This window comes from Gymnodraco acuticeps, unplaced genomic scaffold (assembly GCF_902827175.1).
Source record: "Gymnodraco acuticeps unplaced genomic scaffold, fGymAcu1.1, whole genome shotgun sequence".
In the NCBI taxonomy this organism is placed as follows: Eukaryota; Metazoa; Chordata; class Actinopteri; order Perciformes; family Bathydraconidae; genus Gymnodraco; species Gymnodraco acuticeps.
In genome coordinates, this window is record NW_022991138.1 from 1,589 (window position 1) to 24,067 (window position 22,479).

Sequence of the window (22,479 nt, forward strand, 5' to 3'; positions counted from 1 at the left end):
TGTTAGGGTCTTGTTAGGGTCTTTAGGGTCTTTTAGGGTCTTTTAGGGTCTTTAGGGTCTTTTAGGGTCTTTTAGGGTCTTTAGGGTCTTTTAGAGTCTTTAGGGTCTTTAGGGTCTTGTTAGGGTCTTATTAGGGTCTTTTAGGGTCTTGTTAGGGTCTTGTTCAAGGTTCAAGGCTTTTATTCGTTGTACGTACATAGCTACAGTATAGTTATGACGATGAAAATCTTAGGTCACAGGCTCCTTTTTTAGGGTCTTTTAGGGTCTTTTGATGGTCTTGTGAGGGTCTTGTTTTCACTGACCTTGCGGATGCCCTCTGACGGGCTGGACACGGAGAAGTCCTGCCCGTTGTTGCGGCTGAGCGTCCTCCACAGCTCTGCGTACGTGCTGTCCTGCTCCAGAGGGTTCGTGCCTTTGTTCCGGAAGTAATCGTAGACCGCCGAGTCCCGAACCGTGCCGTAATCCACCTCCATCTGACGGGCCAGGTCCTGGAACGACCTGGAAACACAAGCAGGAGATGTAAACAAGTGTAGGGACGGAAACTAGAAGACTAAGTTCAATCAATGTAGTATTTTGGGACACATATACGGTACGATTGTTAAAATGTCTAGCTCCGTAGATGATGACAGTGTCAGATTAATTAGATCTGTCATCAGATCCTCCTTCGCACTCTCCAAGAACTTGGAGTTTCAGGCTCTGCACTTTCCCTCCTCACCTCATACCTCAAAGACCGCACCTACAGGGTTACTTGGAGAGGGTATAAGTCCGACCCTTGTCAATTAACTACAGGGGTCCCTCAGGGCTCTGTTCTTGGTCCCCTCCTCTTCTCCCTGTACACAAACTCGCTCGGATCAGTCATTAGCCCGCATGGTTTTTCTTACCACTGCTACGCTGACGACACCCAATTAATTCTGTCCTTTCCCCGCTCAGAGACCCAGGTCGTTGCACGCATCTCTGCTTGTCTAGCTGACATCTCTCAGTGGATGTCTGCTCACCACCTCAAGCTCAACCTTGACAAGACTGAGCTGCTTTTCCTTCCCGGAAAAGATTGTCCCACTCTTGACCTAACAATCAACATCGGCACCTCAGTTGTTTCCCCGACTCAGACTGCAAGGAATCTGGGTGTGATCCTAGATAACAACCTGTCCTTCACTGCAAACATCGCTGCTACAACCCGTTGCTGCAGATACACGCTTTACAACATCAGGAAGATACGTCCCCAGCTGACCCAGAAAGCGACTCAGGTTCTGGTCCAGGCTCTCGTCATCTCACGCCTAGACTACTGCAACTCCCTCCTGGCTGGTCTCCCTGCATGTGCCATCCGACCTCTGCAGCTCATCCAGAATGCAGCGGCTCGTCTGGTCTTCAACCTTCCAACATTTTCCCACACCACTCCGCTCCTCCGCTCCCTTCACTGGCTTCCGGTAACTGCTAGAATCCACTTCAAGACACTGGTACTTGCGTACCATGCTGCTAATGGATCTGGCCCTTCCTACATCCAGGACATGGTTAAACCGTACACCCCAGCACGTGCACTCCGCTCTGCATCAGCCAAACAGCTCGCTGCACCCTCGCTGCGAGGGGGACCCAAGTTCCCATCAGCAAAAACACGTGGGTTTGCTGTCCTGGCTCCAAAATGGTGGAATGAGCTCCCCATTGACATCAGGACGGCAGAAAGCTTACACATCTTCCAGACTGAAAACTCATCTCTTTCGACTCCACTTCGAGCGTTAGAACTATTAACGAAGCACTTTTATACTAATAAAGGACTGGCTTACCTAAAGCCAGTTGAGTAGCACTTGAAATGTTTGGCTCTATGAAACCTGATGTACTTTATGATTCTGTTTTCTTCAAGGTTGTATTTTGTTGGTCGAATGTACTTATTGTAAGTCGCTTTGGATAAAAGCGTCAGCTAAATGCAATGTAATGTAATGTAATGTGTAGTGTTATATATATATATATATTATTTATATATATATATATATATATATATATTAGGGCTGTCAAGTTAACGCGTTAACGCAAAAAAAAATTAACGCCACTAATTATTTGAACGCGATTAACGCATGTGTATTTTTTTCCTCGGCCGCCCCGTAGTTTCAGAGCGCATCGAGTTTAAAATACCATCTACAAGCTGATGCTGACAGCCCCGCTCCTGTCGCCCACTTGTGGCAGACCACACTTCCACGCTCACCGGCAGGCACCGACTGGCCATCTGGAGGACCGGGAGGGTGTGTGTGTGGCTCGAGCGAGCGAGAGAGAGACCGTACGTGCATTGTTGTTGTTAGCATCTGGTGCTAGCTAGCTGCTCTAACGGATATAAGGAGCTGTTTAAATGAAAACAGAGGAGCGATATTTCGCCGACAACTGCGCCGAGCACTTGACTTTATGCAGGAAGCCAGACAGCGGGACATTGTACGAGAAGTCAGCACACTCAGCACGGATAGTGCAACATGATTGCAGCGTCCAGGCAGCTCCCGTTCGAGCATATGCCTTGAGTTGCACATAGCTCCAACGATCCATCCCACACACACACACACACACACACACACACACACACACACACACACACACACACACCCACACACACACACACACACACACACATTGTATTAGGTTCCAAGTTGAATTGAGGCGAATATTTGTAATGTTCACAGGTTGTTGTGTTTAATATTCATGAGAATATTTGTCATTGTTCAAATGATAATAAACATTAGCATAAAGCATATTTGTCCACTCATATGTTGATAAGAGTATTAAAAACTTGAAAAATATTCATCTAAGGTACATTTAGAACAGATAAAAAATGTGCGATTAATTTGCGATTAATCGCGATTAACTATTTTAATCGACTGACTGCCCTAATATATATATATATAAAGATATTTTGAAAAAAAACAAAAAACGAAAGAAATGCTTTAAAATAACAACGTATAAAATAATAATAATATAAATAAAAATTCTTACTACTATAAACAAAGTAAAAAAAGAAGAAGTAATTTATTATTTTACCAATGTTTAATCAGGTAAATACAAAATATAATATAAATAGGAAACTAATCAGTTTGTTAAATACTTGTCTTGCAATGAAATGATTCAAAGGTTGTCCATGATAAACAAAGAACACGTGTCTCCTTGTGAGTATGCTAATATGCCAATATGCTAATGCCAGGGGATTTTAACAGACAGGTGAGACATCAAGAAATATTTTAATTAAAACCTGCTCTGTTTGAACTTCACACGGTCGGTCACATGATGTTTGATCAAATTAAATATTACATTAATGTGTCGCAAGGCTTTAATCAGATAATGCAGGACACACACACACACACACACACACACACACACACACACACACACACACACACACACACACACACACACACACACACACACACACACACATACACACACACACACACAAGGAATAATTGGATTTAACAGCGAACCGACGTATGGAATATAATTTATATAATGTAATCAGCGTGGATCATCAGCGGGCATTTATTATTTTAATTTAATTAGTATTCATCTGCAGGTGGTTTTATATTATTTTATATATATTATTTTCTTCCTGGTCTTTGGAGGTTGAGTTCCAGTTTGTCTGCGGGATTATGTATAATTGTTTTAATGACATTTGGTGGAAGTGTGCAACCTGATGTTAGGAATAGTGTTCATTTCGTTGACTAAAAGTGTGACGAAATATGTTCGTCAACGACCTTTTTTGTCATGACTGAGACGAGACGATGACGAGACGGCACCGACGCCAGTAAACAATAACTGTAACCATATCAACATGCAATACCGTTGACGAAAAAATTACGAGACGTAAATGTAGTTTACTAAATTTGGATAAGATATCATCTTATTGCGAAATAAGTTTCACTAAAATGACAAATGATTGGTTTTGGCTAGACTTTTGACTGAAATGTTTTTCAGCACTTCAGGGCCACCGTACTGATGACTAAAACATACTAAAATGTCAACAGTTTTCATTAACAAAAGGTGGACTAAAATAGTTAGTTTTCTTTGACTAAAATGCTCAGACTTTTAGTCGACTAAAACTTGACTAAATTAAAACAGGATGAAAACCTCCTGCAGTCTGGATCTGGAAAACAAAGACATGTGGAAAACAAAGACGTGAACATGGGAGGATAGTACACGTGTAAAATAAGGAGGTGGAAGTCCCTCAGAATGAAACGTCTCAAACGCGTTAAAGACGTTGAAATCTCATATCAATCTACATGCATCGGACGTCTATACACACGCCGTCTCGCTCTCGCATTCGCTCTGAACGCATCAACACGCTGATGGAAGTGTCGGATCGGATTTGATCCTGAGACGAGGAAATAGATGGAAGGGGAAGGAGGACGAGTGGCTTTCGATGGGAGATAACATTATTTATTCATACCCAAGATACATTGGCAAAAAGAAACAAGTGGATGTTGACTGTGATGGTGCATTCAACGCGGAGAGGAAATGCATTGAAGACGCTGATCAAGAGATGACTGCGTCTGTTATGTTCTGATCGTGCTGCGTGGAAATGAAAAGTCCTGACCTTTAACAGCGTGAAGAAGAGAAGCTGCAGGAGGCAAAGCAGCGCCTGACACTGAGAGGCTGTTTAATGGAACAACAGGAAGGAATGGTTTAAAGAACTGATGCAAAACCAGACAAAGAGCACAGAGGAAATGTTATAAAGGAACTGCGTAGAAAGAAAGACAATCTGAACCTGACGCTGGAAACATTCAAATCAGAATGTATGAGATTTTGATAAAAAGTCAGAATTTGGACATTTTGAGGAAAAAAAGTCAGTTAGAATTTTGAAAAAAAAGTTAGAATTTTAAGATTTTCTGAGAAAAGGTCAAAATGTTCAGATTTTCAGACAAAGGTCCAAGTTATGAGAAATTGATAATTCTGACTTTGAATGTTAGAAGCGTAACGTTTTTGTCTACGACTGCATTCAAAGATTTTTCAAGATTTTTTTATAGAAAAAAGTCAGGAATCTAAGAAAAAATTCATCTGACTTTTTTTTATCAATTTCTCATAACTTGGTCTGAAAATCTGAAAATGTTGACTTTTTCTCAGAAAATCTCAATTCTAACTTTTTTTTTTCAAAATGTTTTTCTTATAATCATGTCTTTTTTTTTTTTACTTTCTAGAAAAAAATGTAGACAAATATTTGAATGTAGACAAAAACGTTACACTTCTACAACTGCAATAGATTAAAAACAGACGGATCTCTGCAGTTATTGCACTCCCTAATTGTAAAGTTTATCAGTTGTTTTGTACTTTTATTGTTATGCGTTGAATAAAATATGGAATACGATTAAAACACGTGCATTGAATCGAGGATAAAAAAGGCACTAGAGCACCATATGTGTATTAATCCAGGAACAGTTTGCATTCATGAGCAGATGTCTATGAAGTATTTTCTCGTGTATTATTATTATAACTGCAGTCTCCAAACTTTAAACTTATACACGTGTTGACAACAGATGTTCTTTAAAACAGACTTTAACCCTGATCAACATTTACACATGTATTAGATCTACTTTTAGTAACTGCAATGTTTTAGTTTTCCAATCTTTTGTTATAAACAAGCGATTTGGATGAATTTTTAAGATGATTTTGAGTTGTTTTAACTGCTTACTTGTATTTCTGAAAGTCTGTTTAGCAGAGAGAGAAGGATCTGTGAATGTTTATACCTCTTTAATCACTATTCAAACAAATATAAAAGAAAACACTTTGTTTTTTAGATATAGACTTACTGTTTGTAAACTTGTCAGAAAAAGTTTGAAATGTCAGTTTTTGGCTCATATCTTGTTTATTTTTGATCTGTTCACATCATGCAGCAAATCAATGGAAAGCCTGTTTATAAATACTAAATACTAATACGTCTCATCATGTGGGCTCAGAGTTAAAGGTCCCGGACATTTCTCCTGATCAGAGTTCCATTAGTTTCGTTTATTTATTTTTTTCGAGCGTGTAAAACCAAAGAAAATACAAATGAAACAAAAGATGATACAGACATGATACAGTACTATACAAATGAATGCAATAACAAAACGAATATTTAATTAATAATTGAATAATCTGTAGTATCATTGACTGATAACAATAAACAACAAAGCTTTAGCTTTAATTACACGTCCGAAAAGGAAGAAGTTTACACTTATTTAATCCGATCCCTTTGTTTTTACATATTTTTTTTTCTTTTTACATCTTAATATATGTTAACATGCAATATCAATGTATACTTTAACCTTGAATAATTTATATAATCATTCATATAATATATACAGGCAAGTTAATAGAATGGTTTCTATATATTTATATATATATACATATATATCAGGGCTGTCAAGTTAACGCGTTAATAAAAAAAAATTAACGCCACTAATTATTTTAACGCGATTAACGCATGTGTATTTTTCCCCCCGTAGTTTCAGAGCGCATCGAGTTTAAAATACCATCTACAAGCTGAAGCTGACGCTCCACCGGCAGGCACCGACTGGCCATCGGGAGGACCGGGAGGGTGTATGTGTGGCTCGAGCGAGAGAGAGACCTTACGTGCATTGTTGTTGTTAGCATCTGGTGCTAGCTAGCTGCGCTAACGGATATAAGGAGCTGTTTCAATGAAAACAGAGGAGCGACATTTTGCCACAACTGCGCCGAGCACTTGACTTTATGCAGGAAGCCAGACAGTGGGCACACACACACACATACACACACACACACACACACACACACACACACACACACACACACACACACACACACACACACACACACACACACACTCACACTCACACACACACACACACACCATTTGTATTGTATTATTGAATGAGAGGTTCCAGGTTGTTGTGTTTAATATTCATGAGAATATTTGTCATTGTTCAAATGATAATAAACATTAGCATAAAGCATATTTGTCCACTCATATGTTGATAAGAGTATTAAAAACTTGAAAAATATTCCTCTAAGGTACATTTAGAACAGATAAAAAATGTGCGATTAATCGCGATTAAATATTTGAATCGACTGACAGCCGTGTCCCGCTGTCTCAGGCTGCGAAATCCGCGGAGCTGCAGCTGAGAAAAATAGGGCTTAGTGAGTGTGTGTGAGGAAGCCCTTACGTCACGTGGTACCCGGAAGAAAAAGAGAAACCTCCAAGGAGGCGTTCTGGGGCAGCACAGACAGGTCTTCTCTGTGTCAGAGTGTTACTCGCTACAGGGTGCACTCTGAGGGGTTGAGACTCTGCAGAGCGTTCACATGCAGAAGCTACAGAACACAAGGGGACGGGTCAGAACCAGAGAAGCATGACATGGGACCTTTAAAATGTGGATTCCTTCCTCCAGAAATCCCCGGTTACATCCTCTAAAGTTCACACACAGAAATGCATGAAACTGTGCATGAATTGCAAATAGAGTTCAAACCTCCTCGTCTCCTGCAGTTTGTTCTCCAGTAAAAACAGGAGGGTTGAATGTTAGAAACTCTCAGCGTTTGGATCGCACACTCTCTGCTTCTCCAATAAACACTTGAACTCTGAAGCGCTGGTGTCAAGTTTTAACGGAGAAATATGCAGGTGTGGAAACTTCACATCGACATCAGCTCCACTACAGCCTGAACTTCTGTCGGATTACAGAGGGTTTAGCGATATAACATATTTTCCCGCTGAAATATCACAATATTAACCATTGGACCTTTAATGAACTAAAGGAATATCAACACATTAATGTAGGCAACTCCTCTGATGGTCAAATCTGAGTGAAAGTTGTTGTTTCTGCCAAAAAATGGAATCTAACACAATCACAACAGATAGACCAGCTAACCAATCAGAGCAGCTCTGGTTTCAGACAGAGGGTGAAAAGAGGTGCTGCAGCACAGGCAGTGTGAGAACAATACAGAGCTTTCTGAACATTACAACATGGAGAGCTCCAGAATAATGATGTGTTAAAGTCTGAGCTGCATGTGGACAGAAAACGGACAACATGTTCTCTCCTAATAAAGTAGCACACAGTCTGATCAGGTCTATTTAAACGTTAATGCTTCAGAGTGTCCTCAACGTGTTTGTCCATGAACTCCTGGGGTGAACTGGGGTGATTTAAGGTTGAAAACATAAATAATAAAGACCAAGAGGACGGTGATATTCTAAAAAAAGCTATTTTCCTTTCTGAGAAAAGATTCGAAAAACAGACAGGAGATGAATGAGCTGGCTCCAAACATTTTGGTTTGTAAAGATAGTGGGACATGACCCTAAAGTGACACCTTCACAATGTTTGGTCCAAACCTCAACATTGTTACTAAAAAATAAACGTTACAAACATTATAGGCCTATAGGAGGAAAAAAGGCAAATCTGGAATCATCAATTGTTATTTTTATACCCAACAATTATCTTAAAAGCTGCTTTCAGTCAAACTATGATCACTTTATCCGTGAAGTAACTACAGCTGTGTGTGTGTGTGTGTGTGTGTGTGTGTGTGTGTGTGTGTGTGTGTGTGTGTGTGTGTGTGTGTTACCGTATAGCGTGGTCCATGCGGGACACGGTGAGGTACGCTGCCAGGTTGGCGGTGTACGACGAACACACGATGAGCGTGAAGAGCCACCAGCTGCCCATCACGATCCTGAGAGCCACTGAGCCAATCACAGAGTCCCCTCCTACACACACACAAATAGAAGACACACACAAACACACACACACACACACACACACACACACACACACGCACACACACACACACACACACACACACACACACACACACACACACCGTAAATAACCGTGCAATATATACATCTACATTTATTACTTATCACATTACTTTCAACATGCTACACTAATGTATTTTAAATACTTGTACTGGTCCTGGATGTGTATCGAGTAAATTGTAATTTCTGCTTTTATCTTATATATTTTATGAATGAGTCTTCATTAATATTTCGCTATACGTAGCCTCTTTTCCTTTTCTGTCAGAATGTAAATCCAGTCAGACATTTGGAAAAACTTGAAGATGTTTCTCCAGTCTCCTGACTTGTTTTTATTTACCAAAATAATGCCTTGAATGTCCTTTAGTACCAAAAGTGTCTTTTTTAAATGTCCCCACTAAAATGTCCTAACTTTCAAAATAAAATCCCACTTTCAAAATATCCTCTGCACTTTTTAAAACACAACCGCCAATTCTAAAACTGTCCCTTCCTTGAAATGTCTTTCTTTTCTGAAAAATCCAGTATGTTTTCAAAATGTCCCATTCTGTGGGAGGGACAAAGCTCTTCTGATTCTGATTTAACTCCAGCCGTGATTTACAAATGTGTTCAGAGTGTTTCCAGAGAGTCCAGCTCCAGGTGTGTGTTCCTTTGACCTCTCAGGTACGGGTCGCTCTCAGTGGAAACACCTGATCCATCAGCAGGTGAGCGCCAGGCTTTAGCACTGCAAACGGAGCTAATCACATCCTGTTCGCACTAAAAGGTTTCCCAGGCAACCTGCCAGACCATAATAGGTGCAGCTGGGAAAGTGTTTTTTGTGTGTGTGTGTGTTCATGCTGGAGTGTGTTCTCATGGGTCCACCTGTGCATGTGGACGTGGAAACACATATTTCAGTGTGTGTGTGTTCTTGTATTCCTATCATTGTGAGAACCCATAAAAAAGAGGATATTTTGAGGACAGTCTTGTGGACAGTCTTTTAACATTTTTTTAAGTTTGGGGATGTCTGTAAATAATATTTAAGTTGAGTTACAATCAGCTTTTCTTTGCCATTTGTTTTAGTTTGTTTTTTAAGATCACAAACAAGGTTTCTCCCGCCATATACTTTCGCCCTGTAGGGGGATATTTTGAAGGGCGATTTTTTACAAGTTAGGAAAACTTTGCAAATTGGAGTGAACAAAAAACAGAGGTTATTAAAAACAACAGGGACATTTTGGGAAATTAAATATATTTTTGAAAAGCAAGGACTTTTTGGAAGGTGAGAAAACATGTGGAGCATATCAACAAAACAAAAGAAATACAAAATATGTGTTACACTATTATAAATTGTTCTTTTTTTAAGTACGTAAGGAAAGAAGCTTTGGAAGGTGAGTTTAAGGTAATTGTTGTGTTTTCAAGCTATTTGTGTTAAAAGTTATGAAACATAAAGAACATTTAAGAAAGTGTATGTGAATTTCTGTTATTATTTAAAGATGAATGTTTTTCACTGTTATATTAAACCTGACATGTAACTGCAGTTTGTCTTCATCTCTATCTACAAACATTACCACACAAAGACCTCCATTTGTTCCTCACAGTGACATTTCCTGCATGATCTAATCCTCCTCCTAATTCACTTAAGCACTTTAAAGTTGGATGTGCTTCTTACTAAATATTTCAGATGCTGCCGTTAATCCTCCTGTGCTTTTTGTTTGCCTCTCGTGTTGTTGTGTAATCCGTCAAACAGAAATCCCTCTTTAGATAATCTTCCCTTTCGCTGCGATCCGAGCTGATTGATTTCAGACAGAGAGCCGAGTTTAACTCTGAGAACATTTCAGACGTTTGACTTTCAGAGGAAGTTTGTATTCCAGCAGAATTACACGCATTACAAACTGAGAATCAGGAAACTCTAGACTTCCCATGAACAGAACAACAACACTAATATCATTTAGAAGCTGCAGACTTTATGCTTTAACTGAATTATAGCCTGATTATATCTGCAGGTTAACGTTTACCAAGGTTGTTCTTTGCTGGGACTTTTCTACACATTTCTGCAGGAAACTAACTTTTTAAAACGGCACAGCTTCTCAGATTTAAAATTCCAATATACTGGACATTTCTCATTTTTAATTAATTTCCTTTTTTTGCACATTCATATTTATTTTAGCATTTTTTTGCTTTTTATTTTATAGTAGTTTTCACTATAGTTCTATATTTTCTCTTATTTAATAACTTGTGTAAACTTAGTTGCCAATAGACCTGACTCCGACAGTGAGAAACATATCGAATTTTTAAACAACTGTCTCGGATAAGTGATGACATCTTTGCTCAAATTCAATGCAGCCAAGATGAATAAAGCTACTGTGTTGAATTCATGAAATAACTTGCATACATACTTGATTTTGCATTTGAAAGTAAAGCGGGAAATTACATTAGACGTGCAGAAGAAAGGAGTTTATTTTGAAATGGAAAGGACATGTGTATCTTGTTGCAATATGTTGTGCATTTTTTCTTAGAGATCTGAACCTATATAACACAGGAAAGGGAAAAACCAAAGAAATCATATTTGGGCCCCTTTAACACTATTTGCATTATGTTCCCCTCTCACCTTGATGAACGAACGCTCCGTAGACGATCCACACGGCGCTCTGCAGCGAGCCTGAACCCACCACGCCATTGGCCGGTTGTCCTTGTGGTGCATTCTGGGTAGCGGAGGAGCGTAGCGCCTGCAGGCGGTTCAGCAGGAAGATGAGCACGCCCACCACTGGGATGGCGGCGGCGATACAGGCCCACACGGCGAGGTCAAAGGGCGCGAAGAGAGAAAAGATGTTGATCTTCTCCTCCGGTTTCCTCAGCAGAATCCCCACGCTGTAGTCCAGGTAACGTTTACTGAAGTCCACCACGTTCTCACGCTCAGGGGTGATGGTGATGGCCGACACCGCAAGATCCGCCCTCTAAAGGAGGAGGAGGAGGAGGAGAGCCAATCAGAGGCAAGAAGCAGGGACAATATAAAACAGGACTTTCAGTTTCCTGTGTCTTAGCCATCAGTGGAATTACAAACTTAAGGGGTCCTAAAAGCAGTATTTACTTCTACAATATCAAACTGAGAAAATCAGCAGATCTCCAGGTTTGAGAGGCTGGAAATGGCAACTGGACTGTACTTATAAATATCGTTATCAAGTCTTTATGACACCTCAAAGCTCTTTACACACTACGAGTCATTCACCCACTTGCAGCACCACTTGCACACACACTCACACACCGTTGGCCATCGGGAGGAACTCAGGGTTCAGTATCTTGAGACTTTTTGGCATGCAAACCTACATAGATTATGAGATCTAGTTTTTACTTACTCCCTGTTTAGTACTTAATTACTTTTGGTTTTTACCTTGTTAATGAGATCTCCAATCATTCCGTTCCACGAGCCGTTGGGAAGCTGAGATCCATATTTACTGTCAGACACCTGCAGGACAGATCAATAAAGTTTATTCAGTTCATCTCAACAAGTCAGGACTTCGGTTCAACCAAAATCCTGACATCCCAATGAAGATCAACAATCGATCTTCAACGTGCCTCATGGCCTCTGTACAATACAGGTTTTGTTTCAAAGTGACACACAGAATTCACCGTCCAATCAAAAGCTTTGACAAAGACAGTGTGATATCATCTAAAGTGACTCCTGTGTGATCCAACCCTTCCTTCCCACCTGGTAGATCTCGTATTTGAAGCCGAGGATCTTGGCGAGTGCGTCGAGGACATCGATGGAGAATCCTTTGTATGTCTTGGGCTGACCCAGGATGTTTTCTGCCACCATCACGAAGGGATCCTCCTAAAGGGACACACAGGAACAGGCATTTACTGACATGGTTACATAAAATACAAAGATGACTTCTCATGTGGTCATGTTTACTTTTAAAGATGGTGCAATACAGTTTAAAGCTGCACAGGAAGTGTGTGTGTGTGTGTGTGTGTGTGTGTGTGTGTGTGTGTGTGTGTGTGTGTGTGTGTGTGTGTGTGTGTGTGTGTGTGTGTGTGTGTGTGTGTGTGTGTGTGTGTGTGTGTGTGTGTGTGTGTGTGTGTGTGTGTGTGTGTGTGTGCAGGATGAAGGTTTTAGTCGTGCTCTGTTTGTATCTGTTAGACTAATCTCTGTCCGGAGGCAAGCTGCGGACCAACGCCTCCAGAGAAATAAAATAAAGTGAAATAAAATAAAGTAAGGGGGAAACTTTTAGAACGCAGACGGAAATAAAACCTCAGCTTCTTTATTGACAGGATTTCAGTGTGAAGCTACTGGAGTGTGTGCAGTGCTGCGGAGTGTGAGATTATTTTATTACATCAATAATTGGAGGTTTTTAAAGGACTGACGGGGGAGCACACACACACACATGCACACACACACGCACACACACACACACGCACGCACACACACACACACGCACGCACACCACACACACACCACACACGTCTATTTCTGAAGTTTTCAAACTATTCTCTAACTCTAACGTTAAACTTGTTTAGTAGGATTGTGGAAGTATGTTTGGTGTTGCACATTCATGTTATTTGAGGGAGGAATTGTTATGCTTTAAAAGTCCCCTATTATACTGTTTCTCATCAGTATACCACAGCTCTCAGATATATCCAGAGCCTGTCTCTGATCATTGCAGCATTACCCATAATCCCCTATGTTTCAGCCCTGTTTCCAAAGTGCTGATTCTCTGTCTGTTACTTTAGATGAAAGTAAGGAGCCCCTCCCCACGCCCCTCTGAGAGACATTTGGTTACAAAGAACTCAATGGTGCTCTAGGAGGAGATTCAGGTGATAAGGGGGGGGGGGGTTACCTTGGTGCTGATTGGCTAATGGTTACACAAGACAACACATCGTTATGACATCATCAAGTGGCCAAAATCTGATCAGCTCATTTTCAGACAGGTTTTTATAGAAATGATCAAAAAGAGAGAGAATCTTTGTTCCTGAACCTTTCAGAGTCTCTTTCCACAGAGGGGACACATGTTGATGAAGAAGAGACATGAAGAAGAGGGGACACATGTTGATGTAGAAGAGACATGAAGAAGAGGGGACACATGTTGATGTAGAAGAGACATGAAGAAGAGGGGACACATGTTGATGTAGAAGAGACATGAAGAAGAGGGGACACATGTTGATGTAGAAGAGACATGGAGAAGAGGGGACACATGTTGATGTAGAAGAGACATGAAGAAGAGGGGACACATGTTGATGTAGAAGAGACATGAAGAAGAGGGGACACATGTTGATGTAGAAGAGACATGAAGAAGAGGAGACACATGTTGATGTAGAAGAGACATGAAGAAGAGGGGACACATGTTGATGTAGAAGAGACATGAAGAAGAGGGGACACATGTTGATGTAGAAGAGACATGAGGAAGAGGGGACACATGTTGATGTAGAAGAGACATGAAGAAGAGGGGACACATGTTGATGTAGAAGAGACATGAAGAAGAGGGGACACATGTTGATGTAGAAGAGACATGAAGAAGAGGGGACACATGTTGATGTAGAAGAGACATGAGGAAGAGGGGGACACATGTTGATGTAGAAGAGACATGAAGAAGAGGGGACACATGTTGATGTAGAAGAGACATGAAGAAGAGGGGACACATGGTGATGTAGAAGAGACATGGAGAAGAGGGGACACATGTTGATGTAGAAGAGACATGAACAAGAGGGGACACATGTTGATGTAGAAGAGACATGAAGAAGAGGGGACACATGTTGATGTAGAAGAGACATGAAGAAGAGGGGACACATGTTGATGTAGAAGAGACATGAAGAAGAGGGGACACATGTTGATGTAGAAGAGACATGAAGAAGAGGGGACACATGTTGATGTAGAAGAGACATGAAGAAGAGGGGACACATGTTGATGTAGAAGAGACATGAAGAAGAGGGGACACATGTTGATGAAGAAGAGACATGATGAAGAGGGGACACATGTTGATGTAGAAGAGACATGAAGAAGAGGGGACACATGTTGATGTAGAAGAGACATGAACAAGAGGGGACACATGTTGATGTAGAAGAGACATGAAGAAGAGGGGACACATGTTGATGTAGAAGAGACATGAAGAAGAGGGGACACATGTTGATGTAGAAGAGACATGGAGAAGAGGGGACACATGTTGATGTAGAAGAGACATGAAGAAGAGGGGACACATGTTGATGTAGAAGAGACATGAAGAAGAGGGGACACATGTTGATGTAGAAGAGACATGAAGAAGAGGGGACACATGTTGATGTAGAAGAGACATGGAGAAGAGGGGACACATGTTGATGTAGAAGAGACATGAAGAAGAGGGGACACATGTTGATGTAGAAGAGACATGAGGAAGAGGGGACACATGTTGATGTAGAAGAGACATGAAGAAGAGGGGACACATGTTGATGTAGAAGAGACATGAAGAAGAGGGGACACATGTTGATGTAGAAGAGACATGAAGAAGAGGGGACACATGTTGATGTAGAAGAGACATGGAGAAGAGGGGACACATGTTGATGTAGAAGAGACATGAACAAGAGGGGACACATGTTGATGTAGAAGAGACATGAAGAAGAGGGGACACATGTTGATGTAGAAGAGACATGAAGAAGAGGGGACACATGTTGATGTAGAAGAGACATGAAGAAGAGCATGTTGATGTAGAAGAGACATGAAGAAGAGGGGACACATGTTGATTTAGAAGAGTGTCTGGATGTGAATAAATACAGAGTAATAATAAACGTACCAGCAGAGTGACCACTTTCACGGTGACTCCCTGCATCCCGTTCTCTATCCGACTTTCCTTCAGACTGCCATTCAGACCATGAACTGAGTCCCAGGTAGCAAGCTGAGGAGGAGGAGGAGGAGGAGGAGGAGGAGGAGGAGGAGGAGGAGGAGGAGGAGGAGGAGGAGGAGGAGGAGGAGGAGGAGGAGGAGGAGGAGGAGGAGGAAGAGGAGAAGAAGAGGATTTAATATGACTATCAAAGCATTTCTTTACCAGTAAAAAACGATCATGACAGATCTTCGTGTGTCTTGAAAAGCGCTATATCAATTAAATGTATTTATTATGATGGATATATTTGTTAAGGTGTATCCGTCATGGCAACTGCTCTTCACCAATCTTTCAATCGTATTTATGACATATATTTTTGTAACAACGGACAATAGTGTAACAATCATTTCTAGCATTGTTTGTGTAAATTATTTAAATAATATTTTTGTCTTTTAAAGTTTTGTTTGTGTTTATGGGGAAGCATCTGAAAAGATAGAGCATCCACACCCACGCTCACACTGTAACATAAGAAGTGTGTGTGTGTGTGTGTGTGTGTCTGTGTCTCTGTGTGTGTGTGTGTGTCTGTGTCTCTGTGTGTGTGTGTGTGCGTGTGTGTGTGTCTGTGTATGTGTGTGTGTGTGTATGTGTGTGTGTGTGTGTGTGCATGTCTGTGTCTCTGTGTGTGTGTGCATGTGTCTGTGTCTCTCTCTGTGTGTGTGTGTGTGTGTGTGTGTGTGTGTGTGTCGGTGTCTCTGTGTGTATGTGTGTCTATATGTGTGTGTGTGTGTCTTTGTCTCTGTGTGTGTGTGTGGGTGTATGTGTGTGTATGTGTGTGTGTGTGTCTATGTGTGTGTGTGTGTGTCTTTGTCTCTGTGTGTGTGTGTGTGGGTGTATATGTGTGTGTGTGTGTGTGTGTGTGTGTGTGTGGGTCTGTGTATGTATGTGTGTGTGTTTGTGTATGTGTGTGTCCCTGTGTGTGTGTGTGTGCGTGTGTCTATGTGTATGTCTCTGTGTGTGTGTGTGTGTGTGTGTCTCTGTGTGTGTGTATGCCTGTCTCTGTGTGTGTGTGTGTGTGTGTGTGTGTGTGTGTGTGTGTGTGTGTGTGGAGAAGTGTGTGTGTGAGCGTGTGTGGATAAGTGTGTGTGTGTGTGTGTCTCTGTGTGTGTGTGTGTGTGTGTGCGTGTGTGTGTGTGTGTGCGTGTGTGTGTGTGTGTGTGTGTGTGTGTGTGTGTGTGTGTGTGTGTGTGTGTGTGTGTGTGAGGAAACAAAGCAACAGGCAGAGGAACCGTCATTAAACCGACGCCTCGCAGCTCTCAGGATTCACACGTCCCAGAGCGGACAAAGACACGAGTACAGTGAGTACAGCGAGTACAGCGAGTACAGCGATTACAGCACGTCTGCAGCCAGGAGCACAAAGAGAGCCTGACCTAATTAGGGCCAGGAAATAAAACATCATGAAGAATCGCAGTGTCTCTGAAAGGCATTGTGAGTTCACTCCCTTCACACACAATGAGAACATGTGTGTGTGTGTGTGTGTGTGTGTGTGTGTGTGTGTGTGTGTGTGTGTGTGTGTGTGTTTAATGTCCTCACACATATTTCCCTCCCCTCTTCACAGGTGAATGGATCCCAGTGATGTAACTGAGGAGTAATTACTAATTATTGCTGACCAGGGAACAAAGAAAGGACCTCAACATATCCAAACTTGTGTGCAGATGTGCTGTTGTACTGTCCACCGAAGCTTATATAGACAATACAGAAACACTAGAGCCCATAATAACCTAGAAACACATGAATCCACATGAACAGATAATACAAGAGCAGAGAAACAACTTTTATTGTAAAATGTATATTTGAAGGATCTTTTGAATCTCAAATATTAAAAGTAGAGGTGAGCTAATGATGATTCCCGCCTGGTCGCAATTGGATGCAAAAAAGGATTCAAATAATAATAATAATAAAAGCTGCAAGCAGCGTTGAGCGGGTCTTTGACGTTCCGCAGGCTGTTGTCCGCACGTCGACGTCAGGCAGATGTCTCGAGGACTCGGCCGTTGGCAAACGTGGGAAGTTTCAGGCCGATCGGACAATGTCTTTGAGTTACAGCAGTAACACAAACGTTGTGTTTGATGGCTGGTGATCTGTCGCCATGGCAACGGCATATGATGACATCCCATAATATGCTTAGATGTGTTGAGGGCTGCATCGTTATCAAACCTGTGAAGTTTTGTGCCGTGTGGAGCATGTTAACTGGAGTTATGAGAAAACCGTGTTTCACGGCGACCATTTTGTTACCATAGCAACGACATTTTACGAAATCTCAAAAGTGACACACATATATCTCGAAGGCTTGACGGTTAGCACACATGTGAAGTTTGAATAGTTTTGGACCATTTACACAGGACTTATAGCAATATCGTGCTTAACGGTGAGGGGTGTGTTGCCTTGGAACAGCTTTTGGGGAAAACTCACTATTGTCATATTGAGGTGTTGAGGGCCAGACCATTAGCCATCATCTGAAGTCTGGTGCCGTTTGGACGATTTTCCATTGAATTAGGAGAACACCGTGTTTCATGGCGAGGGATCTGTCGCCATGGCAACGGCATATGATGACATCCCATAATTCTAGTAGAGCTGTTGAGGGCCGGATTAGGAGACATCATATGAAGTGTGGTGGCGTTTGGAAGATTTTCCATTGAATTAGGAGAACACCGTGTTTCATGGTGAGGGATGCGTTGTCATGGAAACGGCATATGATGACATCCCATAATTGACATAGAGCTGTTGAGGGCCGGACCATTAGCCCTCATATGAAGTCTGGTGCAGTTTGGACGATTTCCCATTGAATTACGACAACACTAGCTTTGTTGGCGAGGGACGCGTTGCCATGGCAACGGCATATGAGGACATCCCATAATTGACATAGAGCTGTTGAGGGCCGGACCATTAATGATAGTCTGAAGTCTGGTGCTGTTTGGACGATTTTCCATTGAATGACAACAACATGGTATTTTTTGGCGAAGGATGCGTTGCCATGGCAACGACATATGATGACATCCCATAATTTGCATAGAGCTGTTGAGGGCCGGAGCGTTAACTGTCATGTGAAGTCTGGTGCTGTTTGGACGATTTTCCATTGAATTACAACAACATGGTCTTTTTTGGAGAATGATGCGTTGCCATGGCAACGACATATGATGACATCCCATAATTTGCATAGAGCTGTTTAGGGCCGGAGCATTAACTGTGATGTGAAGTCTGGTGGCGTTTAGAAGATTTTCCATTGAATTACAACAACATGGTATTTTTTGGCGAACGATGCGTTGGCATGGCAACGACATATGATGACATTCCATAATTTGCATATAGCTGTTTAGGGCCGGAGCATTAACTGTGATGTGAAGTCTGGTGGCGTTTGGAATATTTTCCATTGAATTACAACAACATGGTATTTTTTGGCGAACGATGCGTTGCCATGGCAACGACATATGATGACATCCCATAATTTGCATAGAGCTGTTGAGGGCCAGGGCATTAACTGTCATCTGAAGTCTGGTGCAGTTTGGACCATTTTCCATTGAATTAGGACAACACCAGGTTTATTGGCGAGGGATCTGTCGCCATGGCAACGGCACATGAGGACATCCCATAATTAACATAGAGCTGTTGAGGGCCGGACCATTAATGATAGTCTGAAGTCTGGTGCCGTTTAGACGATTTTCCATTGAATTACGACAACACCAGGTTTATTGGCGAGGGACGCGTTGCCATGGCAACGGCATATAAGGACATCCCATAATTGACATAGAGCTGTTGAGGGCCGGACCATTAATGATAGTCTGAAGTCTGGTGACGTTTGGACATTTTTCCATTGAGTTAGGACAACACCGTGTATCATGGCGAGGGACGCGTTGCCATGGAAACGGCATATGATGACATCCCATAATTGACATAGTGCTGTTGAGGGCCGGACTAGGAGCCATCATATGAAGTCTGGTGGCGTTTGGAAGATTTTCCATTGAATTACAACAACATCGTGTTTTTTGGGGAAGGATGCGTTGCCATGGAAACGGCATACGGTGAGATTTCAGATTTCACGTAGAGCTGTTGAGGCATGGACCGGTGATATAAAAGTGAAGATTGGGGGACGATGGGACCGTGTCCATTGGAGTTACAGCGACAACGTTGTTTATGGCGAAGGATCCGTCGCCATGGTAACGCCAAATTAAGTAACATCAGATTTGACCTAGCGCTGTTCATGGCTGTAGTGTTAACCATCATGTGAAGTTTGGTGGCGTTTTGAGTATGTCAGTTTGAGTTATGACATCATCGTGTTCCATGGCGAGGGACCGCCTAGCATCGAGCGAACGCGAACTTTGGCAACAAATAACGGCTATGCCGTTTGAAAGTTAAAAAAACTACGTGATAACAATTTGCCGCCCATGTCTCGAGATAATACCGGACGAATTTGGAGTCGTTCGGATAAAGTCCCGATCGCGACACAACATTCAAAATGGCCGACTTCCTGTACGTTATTTTATACCCCTCCAAGAGGCTTTTTGGTTCGTCTCTGCACCCTAGATATGCGTAGCGAGTTTCGTTCGTTTACGTGAAAGTTAAAGTAGGGGGAGTTAACGTTAAAAATTGAAGTGGGCGTGGCCTACGCAATTTTTGACGCAAAGTTCCGGAACCAATTACACATTGCAATTTTGTCACGTTTTTACGCGCCTGCAAAATTTAGTGAGTTTTCACATATGTTGCGGAGCTCAAAAGTGCGTTACAAGAGTTCAAATAATAATCAGAAGAATAACAAATAATCGGTCCAATCTCAATAATGTGCGATTTAACATGGAGGTGGGCTACGCCTCACTGTAGGCCGTACGGGCATGATTTAGGCCACTTTTAATGGGCTTTTGCCCCTCTTTTTCCCTGTTTTTGGTGGGTTGTGCATGGTTATCGCTCGCTTCGCGAGCGACTACATTGATCGTAACGATATCAATTATGCGAGTTGCAGTCACGTGGGCTCACGCGGCCTATTAGCCGTCATGATTTCCGAACCTTTTCTGTGATTTTGCCGGTCGATTTCCCTGTTTTGGGTGTTTTTCGCAGGTTTTCGGTCGCTGCGCGACCGATTTCAATAGGGTCTTCGCCGACCTAGGTCTCAGACCCTAATAATAATAATAATAATAGAATAAACCCTGTATTAGAAGTATATCTATTTACTCAAAACGTTTTAAAATAAATTCATATATTCCTTACAATTCAATTTAAATCATGTTCCTAGGTTTCAGTAAATAGAGGAGCTTATTTCACTAATAAATGCAGCAGAGTCAACTTTAATGCAGGGGTGTCAAACTCAAGGCCCGGGGACCAAATCCGGCCCGTGACTTCATTTTCTGCGGCCCCACAAGAGCTTGCAAAGAATATAATATGTGTATTATACGGTTACATGATGATTTACAGAAGCACGTTGCCCATAAACTACATGTCCCACAATGCATCTCAAATTTCACGTTTCTTTCTCAGAATTTGACTTTTTTTTCTTCAAAATATGCCTTTTTTGTTAGAATTTGACTTTTTCTCAGAATAAGATGTTTTTTTCAAAACGTCGCTTTTCTTAAAAATGTTACTTTTCCAGAATTCAGCTTTTCTTTTTAAATCATTTTGTCACATTCTCACCGAAGAGACTTGCAATTATTTGCCGTAGACTTCTGCTTTCAGACGTAGTTAATTATGAAGTTATTACCCTATCCGATAATAATCCAATGCAGAGGCAGTAATGTTATATAATACATTATTTTATAGATATTAAATATTTATATAGTCTTAAAGTTACAACCGGCCCTTTGAGTGCAACCATAATTCCAATGTGACCCGCGATGAAATTGAGTTCGACACCCCTGCTTTAAAGTATTTCATCTCAAATGTCAAGTTAGAGCCATTCCCCTTTTGATTATTGCGTCAACAATATATACAAAATACAACGTTCACAATTGGATGCAAAAAAGCGATTCAAATAATACAAATAATGTAATATTTAGATTCTGGCGTCAACAACACTGCAATATATATTTCTGTGTCACTTCAGCTTTTTTCTGCCTCAACTGTTGAACCATAAGCACGGGAGGAGAGGAATATCATGTAGTGCGAGTATACATGTTTATTTAGACTTTAGAGCGACAGCAAACCTTACAGTCACAGCACAGATTGGATTAATGTCGTAGCAATAAAATAAACAGACTATTTTAAGTCTGACTCAAGTTTGGTGGTTCCCTAAATGTCATATGAATCTAATATTTGTGGATTTGGAGGCTTCAAATGTTAACTGCTCAGTAAACAATGTGATTAACTATCAGAGTGTCATGTAGTGTGGTTTAATTTGAATAAACAATATATATATATAACATCTTATTGTGTAACTTTAGCCTGTTACTCTGAAGTGATTCCCTCCAGTCTTTCCTCTGTGCTGCACCATGCTAACACTGATTAGCACATCGTTAGCATGCAATCATCGAAGAAAACCTCGATCTTCAGAGGTGGGAAGTAGTGGAGTACAAATACGTTGTTGCTGTACTTAAGTACATGTGTCTGGTATCAGTACTTTACTCCACTACTTATTTTTCTGACGACTTTTTACTTTGACTTCTTACATGTTGAACTCAAATACCTGTACTTTCTACTTCTTACATGTTGAACTCAAATACCTGTACTTTCTACTTCTTACATGTTGAACTCAAATACCTGTACTTTCTACTTCTTACATTTTGAACTCAAATACCTGTACTTTCTACTTCTTACATGTTGAACACAAATACCTGTACTTTCTACTTCTCACATGTTGAACTCAAATACATGTACTTTCTACTTCTTACATGTTGAACCCAAATACCTGTACTTTCTACTTCTTACATGTTGAACTCAAATACCTGTACTTTCTACTTCTTACATGTTGAACCCAAATACCTGTACTTTCTACTTCTTACATGTTGAACTCAAATACCTGTATTTTCTACTTCT

The 22,479-nt window shown here is 41.2% G+C and overlaps 1 protein-coding gene across 1 annotated transcript; it reads right to left on the reverse strand.

Moving 5' to 3' along the window:
* Positions 1–302: 302 nt before the first annotated feature.
* LOC117560361 (glutamate receptor ionotropic, delta-1-like) lies at positions 303–15,543 on the reverse strand (the record flags this gene model as incomplete). The annotated part of the gene is made up of 6 exons (XM_034237222.1): positions 303–498; positions 8,524–8,662; positions 11,292–11,637; positions 12,072–12,146; positions 12,390–12,512; positions 15,442–15,543. Coding segments are annotated over 6 exons (981 nt in total), but the record flags the coding sequence as incomplete, so codon positions are not given.
* Positions 15,544–22,479: the final 6,936 nt, after the last annotated feature.